Raw genomic sequence first — 11,606 nt, 5'->3', positions numbered from 1 at the left:
TCCCTATTGCACACTTAACAGGCAAAAATGTCACCGTATAAAACATTGCTTGAAAAAATATAAATTAACAAGAATTTGTATCAAATGGGATGTTAGAAGCATAATAAGCTCTCGGTAGCAAAAAGGCACAAGACTATTACCATAATCTTATAATCCAGAATTTGGGGAGGACAATAGACGTTTCTTAACAGCAGAAACTCTTTTTGTATTGGAAAAATAAAGGCAATTTTCTAAGGCTATGGCAAACCACAAAATTATTCCTACGTTTGGCAGTGGAACCCGATGATACGCTAACCTACAGTATATGTACGTCATGTCGAAACTTACACTGTGCACCTATTGTACCTACACGTACAGTATATGTGTGTGTGTGTGTGTGTGTGTGTGTCTTTTCTTGTGCTTCAACACATTCACTACAGACATAATTATGACTTCATTTCAAGAATAATACTATTTTCTTTCTGACAAATATGACAAACATATTTTAGTAGCTAATGACAGATATTCGAAGACAGATGGCAACCACAATCAAACCTTTAAAAATAACTACTGTCTAACTTATTTACACTTTTTCTCAGAGTCCATGACAAGAGACACAGTCAGGACTCAACTACTGAAAGACGAAAAAAGGCGTGTTGGGGGGAGGGGGGGAGACGAGCCTCGAGCCAGGCCATAATGACCTCTAGACCATGTTGTTTACACCTGACCCACCGCTAATTACCAAAAAAAAATACCTAACGTATAATCTGATTTAATTTAGTTCTTAATAGTTATATGAAATACAGCTTGATTTATTAACACACTAAAACCAGAACTGTGTATAAATAATTAGAGGGTTTGACTATAATGGTGTATATCAACATGCGTCCAGTAAACAAGAGGCTCACAACAACTTCTAGGGACTTTGGTCCTTAACAACCCTTGACCTCTCTCTCTCTCTCTCTCCACCCCTCAAGCTTAACTACTCACAACAACAAAATTAATTAAATGGAAAGTGACAACGGGGTAAAATTTTAAGCTGAAATGCGTCTAAATGATCATAATTAATTAATATATATTCCAATCAGATATTCATAACTTTTTAATATTTTACTTATTAATTAAATACTTTATCTGTATAGGTTTAAGTTACGGTTTACTTTACCATAGAGACTAAAACATCATAAGTGGTTTAACATTAAAACTTTCAAATAATTAAACTTCAAGTAAGATGTTTTATAATAGACAAAAAAATTATGGGAGAGAATTAATCTAGAATTAAACTAAAGACTCAATTATCATCAAGTATTAGTTAACAGGTTATGGGGTGTAGTTTAGCTAGGGGGGGGGGGTGTAGGAGGTGAGAGAGGGGGGCGGACACTCAGCAAGGAGATCATAATTGCACACAGCTGGCAAAATTATTGGAGATCATTTTGATTGCTGATATAGCTGACTAGGGGGTCACAGTGTTGCCAGAGTACGTCATCACACACTAACAGATAAAAGTTAACAACTCTTCTAATATAATTCAGAATTTTAAAGTCATCTCTTTCTTCATTTTCGTTTTATTTTATCAAAATTAAGTAGTGAGATTCTCCTTCTATATAATATAAGGATAATTTACTGTTCAAAAGTTCTATTTACATTAACTCATATAATGGAGGGAGCTGTGAAATATTTTTTTTAAGTCTGGCAACACTGTTAGACGATACGACAAGACTTCAATAATCCGAACATAAAAAAATCTTATATATATTTATACTATTATAAAAATTCTTTGACCTACTTTATCGTCAAAAGGCAAAAGTATTTAAATCTTTCATTAAAAAACTAAGTTCGGTTTAGAGAAGTTTCCCCGTACAGAGAGCCAGGTCAGCTCGGGCTAAAACAGAGACTAGCAATTAAAGCTCTTAATTCAATCTTATAAAGAGCCTTAATTACTATGCAAGAACCAGCCTTCGAACCCGACGCTTGGTGACGCTTAACATGGTAAACAAAATAAACATCAAGTAAACCAATCAGCTATCAGGAATTGTGGCGCGAAACATTTCACCATTCTCGTCAAGTGTTTGCATCCCAACCCACCAATCAACTGTCACAATTTTTATGGCGGGAACAAATGAGCATCGCCAGAACAACCAATCAACTTTCAAGTTTGGGGTCCGAGAGGCTAGATACAGTATATTTAGTTATTTTTTCACATAGATAATTATCACGTCTTATAGCTTTGATGACCGTGGACACTGACAGAGCAACTGCTGACTCTTTTACGTCATACACATTTACATATTGCCATTCCTATTAATTCTAATATGAACTCTAAAAACAATTTCAAAACGGTAAAGCCCATTTTTTTTTACAATTGCGATCAAATGTACGTTAAACTTATGTCTCTGCTCCACAAACACGATACTGAGCAAAGGGAGCAACGTATTAATACCTGTATATCAAAACCTATAAGAGTTAGAGTAGCTTGACCGTGTCCAGGAGAAATAATATTGCTTAATATATGACTTAGAGCACCAGTTATACTATGCTATATACAGTACATAAAGCGAAAAGGCAAGATTTTGGTCATGTAATAATAATAATAAATGCCCATAATATTGGCAGAAATATCCCCACATTTATAAAAGAAATCCACAGCTTATCAGATAATTATAATGAAAGTAGTAAAGACACTTAAAAAAATCATTATAGTGTAACATAATGTACTGGAAATTGGTAGTAACAAATCTTCGTTTTTTTTTTTTAGTATTTACAGGAATGGAAACGGCACCAATTTCCAGATAAAAGCCTAACAACAACCAAGTCTATTTTGGGAATATATACAAAAAATTCAACTGAAAAAAAAGGGATCAAAATCATGCCTTTCGGTACAACCTCACCGCTGTCAGCCTCACGGCCTTCCTGCGGTGTACAAGAATACTTACTAGTGGCGAATGAGATCCGTCGTTTGCCTTTTCATATAAAGCTACACCAAGTTATGTGGACACCAACTGTCATCACCCGCACACAGCTGGTTCTTGAAAGGGCCGACAGTAGGTTCTTCAGTAGTCAAACAGCCGGTCCTCCAACACCAGCTGCACACAGAAGGCAGCAGAAGACGACCAGCAGTGAATGTTCTCTGGCTTGTTCAATCTCTGCCAAGCTCTCGACAGTAATCAATTTTTTTCTTACAGTTCGATAAAAAAATCTTCTAAAGGAGAGCTGGGCGGCGGAGTTTTGGGGGGATTGTGATTGAAGAAGCCAGTTTTTAGCCTATTTAGTAGTGAAAGACGCCAGGGCAGTGGCGGACAAAATGAACCAACTGGTTATATGTAATCCCTCGGAGACACCATCCACTCCCTCCTGCTGGGGATGTGCTCTTAAATAACTGAACACATATCTCGGGGCATTTGTCATTAATTCTGACACAACAATACAGGTAAAGGTGAACAAGAGTGAACAAACTCTCTACAGTCCCTGTTCATTTTGTTACGTCATCTTGTAAGTCAAGTTCTTAAGTGCATAGAGACGAGGGACAATGAACATGATTTATAAATATTCGTAAAGTGTATTATTTAGCCAAATTATACAAGAGTTTTGAGTTTACACTGCTTACACAAGTGGCCCCTCTGGTCATGGGGGCACCGGGATACACCCAAAGAATTTTTACGTCTCTATTTTCACAATAACATTAAATTTCATCACGATTTCTCATTTCCTTGGTTCAATGACACACTTTGTCCATAAGATCAGGTTCTTCAAAGGTAAACCTCGTAAAAGAGCATTGAGGAGGTTTCGCTGAAGCCGAGGTGGAATGAAGTTGGTCCAGAGGGTCACCTTGAGGAAGAAGATCTCAATAAATGGAATTTGCCGAAGAGCAGCAGCAGCAGGTGAAGAACGACAGGTCCTTCACTTTATAAAGAAGGAAGGTTTTGGGGGGACTCATACAGCTTGAGGCCCCACCACAGAGATATAAAACTCAATCTCCTGCAGATTACCTGTCAACGGCAAGTCTGGGGAGAACCAAAGAGAGGCCAACATCCTGAAGACGAAATGAGACAATTCAGCCTAATGAAGGAGGCGCAGAAGTGATCCATAGGAAGAAGACAGTGGATATCGTCAGTGTAATGAGATCATTGGAACTTGTCATTATATACTACAGGCAACTTGTATGTATGTATGTATGTATATATGTATTGTTATGTATGTATGTAAGTTCTCTTTTGGGTGAAATTAAGTTATATAAAAAAATAATAACAAACGATATAAATACTGCTCACTTAATCACTTTTGGCAATTACTACTCTAACAACCATTTAGCGTCCAGGTGACCATCGTAAGCTGGTAGGTGTAACAAGCGCACGTGGGTCTCGTTACCATATTATAATTATGAGATTAACTACCGATTATCTGTGAATGGTTGAATTATTACCTCCTCCCTACTCGATAATCCGGTGCTCACTCGTAAGCATCACCTCGCCCCTTGCGTGACGTTATCTGGTGGAGGGGGGGAAGTGAAGAGGGGGAGTGAGGGTGTGTGGGTGGGGGGAGTGAGTCTCTTTATCATCCTTACTCTTAAGATAACAGACGATAACACTGGATTATTGTATTTCTGTTGTGATTATGATAACTACAATTTCGTTTCGTTATTGAGTTATCTTGTAGGTGTTATCAGATTGAGTAGGTTGGGTTATCTTTCTCTCTCTTCTTTCTTCTCGCTCTCTTTCTCTCTCTTCTTTCTTCTCGCTCTCTTTCTATCTCTTCTTTCTCTCTTCCATTCTCTCTCTCTTCTCCCTCTCTCCCAATCTCACCTTCCCGGTAATACACAGGTGTGATGGGGTGTCAATTAACACAGGTGACCTCTCCCCCCCCCCCTCACGTGCTGGGATAAACACAAGCACGTGCTACTCTGATGAGCTGACACTGCTAATACTTCCTATCCGTCAGCTGGAGATGGTCACTTGTTGTCTGAGTGTTTGTCACTGTCCACTTCACCTGTCACTTCGTTTGTTTATCTTTTGTCTACCTGTCAATTTGTAGATCGTGTTCTTGTTTACCTGTCAATTTGGTTGTTTGTCTCTGTTTCATCTATCTGTCAATCAACTTGTCTTTCTCCTGTCTATCTGTCAATCAATTTGTCTTTCTATATCTCCATCTGTCTATCAGCTAATTTTGTTGTCTTCTCTCCTCTGTTTGTTTGTCTGTCACACTTGTCAGCGTTTGACCTCAGATAACCTTTATGTAGCAGTTGTGAGGTCACGTACTTGACCTTATCTCACTTGGTCACAAGGGTCAAGGTTAATTTGTCCTACCATGACCAAACAACCCAGTAACTTATGACATATTCCATGTGTTATGCAGTCATGGGGTCAAAGGTCAAGTAATATAACGACGAGGAGCTAAGATTACTTACTTGTCTTAATAATAACAATACATATATACACTACACAATCATAGTAACTACCATTAATGATTATAATTACATTGTACTTACCCTGGCATTGTTGACTTGGAACTCATCAGCGATTTTGCGTAGGTCTTTCCCTATTTTACGCGACACTTCCTCTCCCTCTCCTGGGCATTCTCCCTCTCTTCCTGGTTTCTTCCCCCTCTCCTGGCTGCTGTTCTCCCATCCTCTCCCCTCGCTGCTGACGAAGGCGCTGGGGAGGACCAGGAGAGCTGGGGAAGGTTGAGATGAGGACCAACTTGGGGGCGGGGTGGTAGCCTGCGTCTCACCTCTTGTATGTGATCTAACCCTGTCTGGATGGCGTCCTCCTCCTCCTCCGTCCCCAGCCTTCCCATGGAGGCGGCGGGTATGGGAGCCCCTGCCGACCTCCAGGGTATCTGCAGGCGTGGCTGGGGGCGTGTCAAGGGATGGTGGAGGGAGTGTGGGTGTGATTTGGACGCGCGAGGGTTTCTCAGGGAAGAGGAAGTGGTAGGAGCGTGTCCGTCGAAGGGGTGACGGAGGCGTGTTGCTGATGATGACGTCAGGCAGAGGCAGTCCTGATGGTGGAGACATTACCGCAGGGTTAGTACTGTTAACACTCCTGGCTGGGGGAGGGGCTAGTTAGTGTCCGTTTAGCCGGACTACAACAGCTATTAGTTCCCCGTTACTATAACTACAGTTAGAAAATATTAATAACTTTCTCCCTGGTTAATATAACAACTAGAAACTATAATTATTATCTGTCCCTATAATTAGAAACCCTAATAAGCTTCCTCTTACCCTATAATTACAACATAAAATTATCATCATCTTACTGTTTACCGTCATACGTATAACTACACTGATTATATACACACTGAACAACTGTGGACTTGAATTACGATTTTATTATCTCTCTCTCAATCTCTCTCACTCTCCCCCCCCCTCTCTCTCTCACTCTCTCAGCAAGGAAAACAGTAAACCAAACACACCAACGCAGGAAATTCTCACCCACCTTGAGTTCCTTGACACAATACACAAGGAAGAGTAACTCGCTTTATTCACAGTATATAATCTTGTGATGTTTTTGGGTCAAAGGTCAACACTTCCACGCTCTGACAGTCACGAGGTTAAAAAAACAAAACAATAACTGATTTTGTTTTGTACCAGTTCATCTCCGTGTGTGTGTGTGTGTGTGTGTGTGTGTGTGTGTGAGATAGCCTTCTCTCTCTCTCTCTCTCTCTCTCTCTCTCTCTCTCCTCCATAATAATCTGATGAAATAAATACTAGTTATGTTGCGGGCTTGTTATCAGTGTAAAGCAACCCGGAGATAAGCCTTAACGAGGCACTGAGTTGTGATACTGTTGGCGCGGTGATGGTGGTAGTAGTGGTGATGGTGGTAGTAGTGGTGATGGTGGTAGTAGTGGTGATGGATAGTGGTGGTCGGTGGTAGTAGATAGTGGTAATAGTGGTGGCGATGAAAAATAGTAGTGGTGGTGGTGACGGTGAGTTGTAGTGATGGTGGTGGGTGTGGTAGTAGTGGTGGTGGTGCCTGTACGACTGTGCGGCGGCAGTGGCACCCTGATAAAAAGACATGGGGAGAAGGGGGAGGGAGTTGGGGGGTGAGCAGGCCACCCTTCAGTGCCACTCAACCTCACCCACCACCTCTCACCAACCAACCAACATGCTTATCTTCTTCATTCCCCCCCCCCTCTCTCTCTCTCTTATTCCAAAATCTTAATCACAATAACACACAAGTATTTCTAAGTCGCTGCTACATTGATGACTCACACTCACACGGTCATCTCCTCTCTTAATGATGCGTGGTTAGAATATTTTCTTTCGACAGGATGAACTACGCACTTCCTTAATGACGTGACTAAACAACGACATACACACAATCAATTTTCCCTTTTCCATCTCTTTCGTTAATTATTTCTCTTTCTCCATCCTTATTATCTCTCTCTCTTCTTCTCCCTCCCTTCATCACTAATTCCTCCCCAGTAGCCAAGACGAACACACACAATAACCATGGTGATAACTTGGTGAGGTAGACTTCAGTTTTTTTTTATACCCACATTCATCTCAATTACTCACTGATGGTGAAAGTGAGGTGTGGTGATGGTGACAGACGCTAACTAGAGTGACTAAGTGAGATAGTGAGAGAGATTGATAGTGAACTTCCCCTGAATTTAGCCTCGTGGACAAGTGTGTGTGTGGGTTGATCATACAGCTTTATAAAGAAAACATCCAAACATCTTTCCCCTTTATTACACACACATACACACGCTAATAACACGCAACGGAGACAGAGAAAATATTAAATGTCTGAGAGAGAGAGAGAGAGAGCGCCCACGTATCTTACTTGTATATGGGGCTATGAATATACCTTTCTTATTGATGGTAATTTACAACAATGAACAGTGATATTCTCTCTATCTCTCTCTCAGTCTCGTTTTCTTATCTCCCTCTTTCTCTCCACCAAGCACCCTCCTCCTCCTCCTTCCCCCAGCCTCCTTCAGTAGCGAGACTCCCTTCAAGGTTACTGGAGGGAGGGAGGAGGAGAAGCATGGGTGAGCCAGCCAGTCAAACACTACACAGACACGTGGACTACTGGCTCTCTCCTCTCTCTCTCTCTCTCTCTTTCATTTCACAAGTTAAGTCTCCTTAATCTTGGCAGGACAGCAAGTGACTAAATAGTTTCTTTGTGCTTTGTGTACGTAATGTGTGTGTGTGTGTGTGTGTGTGTCGCAGAGCCTTATAATTCTCTCTTCAGGAAAAAGTTAAACCCACTTATTAACTATTGAGGCTTGGTATACGTCACCATCAACACTGAACATAAGTCACCATCGTGTCTCCAGGTTCACCTACACCACCATCACCATATCTGACCTAAATACCTTCATTATATCCCTACCTCAAACGGACATGACACTTCCCCCCTCTCCCTCCCTGCACCAGACACCACCGTCACTATAATGGGGGATGTTACGACACTAGGAAAACTGACATCTTGCGGTCTTCATCTACATTTTTCCCCAAGAACAGATGGTGGTGGTAAAAGTGGTAAATGGTGGTAGTAGTGGTAAATGGTGGTAGTAGTGGTAAATTGTGGTAGTAGTGGTAGAGGAACAACAGCTGGTATAGTGGTGGTAGGTGCAGCGTGCGGACACTAGGTCAACAAAGGTCAGGGCGAGAGAGAGAGAGATGAAAGAGAGTGTGAAGAAGAGAGAGAGAGAGAGGAAGCGCGTGTATAGGCACGAGTGAGCCACGCGTCTGAACACCTCCGCGTCCCTTCACCCAGTACCACTCCTTCAGTATCGTAATGTTAACTATGGCTCATCTATTCTCGAGCACTAGGCAGAGGCAGACACACAACTCGGAGACACAAATACTAAGTTTGTAAAGACGGTTTCAGATGTAAATTACAAAAACAGGTGCAGGAGGTACAAGTGTAAAATTCAAGTACAGGTGAAAATTACAGGTACAAGTGCTAATTACAGGTGATAGTATAATTACAAGTCCTGATACAGTGAACAAACTTATGGTTCCACATCAACATGACTCAGAATACGAAAATTTTAGAACGGTAAAAGTATTAATTTCCGTGAGTACAATACTTTCTCTCAGATGTACTGTACATAATGTGCACTTTACCCAATGATCTTGTACTCTAATTCCAAAGTTAGTACATTTCTAATACAATATACGTGTTTCGTGAGTTAAAGAGCGTCGCGTATCAAAATATATATTGATGTTTTACGAGATAACTTGCTTCTCTAAATGACTCGAGACAGTTATCAATCTTTATCTAATGCAGTAAGTTCACCGTTATGTAAATTAAACAATAATGAAATAACAGCCAAATAATTATAACCTAACCTAACCACTACCAGAAATACAGTAAAACCAGGTATCTCACACGGTATAAACTCTACGGTCATCGCTTTCCGCCCTTCAGTGCTTACACCTGTAGTTTGGTCATTTTCACAAGTCAATTCACAACACTAAACCCCAAAGCTCTTCTCTATGCGCATTTATGAAACACTAAACTCAGCTTCAAGTCGTAATATCAAAGAATTAGGTCTCACTTCATTACACACTAACACACTTGACCCATTACCACTAAAAAAAAAGAAAATTACAATTTATATTCAACAATTTTTACTCACCGTTGCGATGATGGAAGTTCTCCCAGCGAATATCTTCAGCTGTCATGTATTCGCCACTGAAGAAACAGTCACTTTCGTTCATGGTTCGTGAGCCAAATGGTACTGCACTTGTAATAAGTAAGTTCAACATCATACAAGACTTCTACCCACTGAACTCTCCGAAAGTGGTTGTATGTCTTTCTCTGGTAACATCCCGCGTATGACTGACGAAGGCTCCTCGTGTGCCGTAACAGGTTATACGCACGCTCGTCAATCAGCGTCACGCGTTGAACTACATTGCACTTTTATGTTCAGTTACTTGTACAAGCTATTTAATATTATTACATATTAATTACATATATTCTTTACCTCCTACGAACATTACATATATATTTTATGGAAAGAAACAAATAAACTGTAGATAAAACAAATATCTTTATAAATATGGGAACTCGTCATTGTGTGGGGGAGGAGCTCCTGGACGGTACAGCTACCAATCACGTAGGGTTTAAACAAGCTCGTGGTAAACAAACTCTCTCGTGCGGTGAGTTAAGTCACAGAACCGACACCGGAGCTCTGGTGACACAAGTGACCTTTTTCTTACCACTCAAACAGTTTTTCTCCTTGACCTCCAAAATTCCATAACCAGAAGCACGTCCCTTAACACGAGAGAAATGGAATTGTTTTTCGAGGGTTTTTTTTCTTGAGGGAGGAAGATGGTAAGGATGTCTAAAGGGCTGGAGAGGAGAGTTAGGTGGGGCATGACTCAGTGTGTGGTGGTGAGGGTCAAGCAGTGACTGAGAGTTCAAGCTCAACCTTCCAAGTTTCGTGTTTGTTCGCGGCCAGTGGCGGGGAAGACGCGTGGCTCGTTGTTTGTTTGTCTTGCCTTAGTGCCTGTGTGTGTGTGTGTGTGTGTGTGTGTTTGTGTATGTGTGTGTGTGTGTGTGTGTGTGTGTGCGTTGAGACATGAAATACGCCTAGGTGACCGTTCCACACATAGCTTCTAATTTTTAATGCATACTTACTATATCAACTGCCGTCATCAAGTACCCGACGGCTAAGGAAAATTGGTTCCTCATACAGACGTCTAGACCTGGTCATGAGGCATCATGTTTGTTGTTCTACTGTTAGATGCGTTCTCTCACCCTGTTAGATGCATTCTCTCACCTCCTGTTAGATATGCTCTCTCACTCCTGTTAGATCGTTCTCTCACCTCCTGTTAGATACTTTCTCTCACTCCTGTTATAGTTTCTCACCCTGTTAGATGCGTTCTCTCACCTCCTGTTAGATACGTTCTCTCAACCTGTTAGATGCGTTTTCTCACTTCTGTTAGATGCGTTCTCTCACCCTGTTAGATACGTTCTCTCACTTCCCTGTTAGATACGTTCTCTCACTCTGTTAGATATTTCTCTCACCCTGTTAGATGCGTCTCTCACCCTTGGATGCGTTCTCTCACCTCCTGTTAGATACGTTCTCTCACCCCTGTTAGATGCGTTTCACTCCTGTTAGATGCGTCTCTTACCTCCTGTTAGATACGTTCTCTACCTCCTGTTAGATACGTTCTCTCACCCTGTTAGATGCGTTCTCTCACTCCTGTTAGATACGTTTCACCTGCATAGATGCGTTCTCTCACCTCTGTTAGATGCGTTCTTTACCTCCTGTTAGGCGTTCTCTTACCTCCAATCTTTCCTGTTAGATGCGTTCTCTCACCTCATGTTAGATACGTTCTCTCACCATGTTAGATGCGTTCTCTCACTCATGTTAGATACGTTTCTTTACCTGTTGATACGTTCTCTTACCTGTTAGATGCGTCTCTTCCTGTTTGATGCTCTCACCTCATGTTAGATGCGTTCTCTTACCTCCTGTTAGATACGTTCTCTTACCTCCTGTTAGATGCGTTCTCTTACCTCCTGTTAGATGCGTTCTCTCACCTCATGTTAGATGCGTTCTCTACTCCTGTTAGATGCGTTCTCTTACCTCCTGTTAGATGCGTTCTCTTACCTCCTGTTAGATGCGTTCTCTTACCTCCTGCGTTCTCTTACCTCCTGTTAGATGCGTTCTCT

The 11,606-nt window shown here is 41.3% G+C and overlaps 1 protein-coding gene across 1 annotated transcript; it reads right to left on the bottom strand.

Annotated features, from left to right (window-relative positions):
- Positions 1–5,404: 5,404 nt before the first annotated feature.
- Positions 5,405–9,758, bottom strand: LOC121868406. The gene is made up of 2 exons (XM_042369015.1): positions 9,565–9,758; positions 5,405–5,970 (listed from the first exon to the last, which is right to left on the bottom strand). Exons 1-2 carry the CDS (start codon positions 9,695–9,697, stop codon positions 5,447–5,449), a joined length of 657 nt encoding a protein of 218 aa, XP_042224949.1. The 5' UTR covers positions 9,698–9,758; the 3' UTR covers positions 5,405–5,446.
- Positions 9,759–11,606: the final 1,848 nt, after the last annotated feature.

This window comes from Homarus americanus, unplaced genomic scaffold, assembly GCF_018991925.1.
Source record: "Homarus americanus isolate GMGI-L3 unplaced genomic scaffold, GMGI_Hamer_2.0 scaffold19318, whole genome shotgun sequence".
Taxonomy (NCBI): domain Eukaryota; kingdom Metazoa; phylum Arthropoda; class Malacostraca; order Decapoda; family Nephropidae; genus Homarus; species Homarus americanus.
Note: the sequence above shows the minus strand (reverse complement) of the source record. Positions and strands in the feature narration are given on the sequence as shown.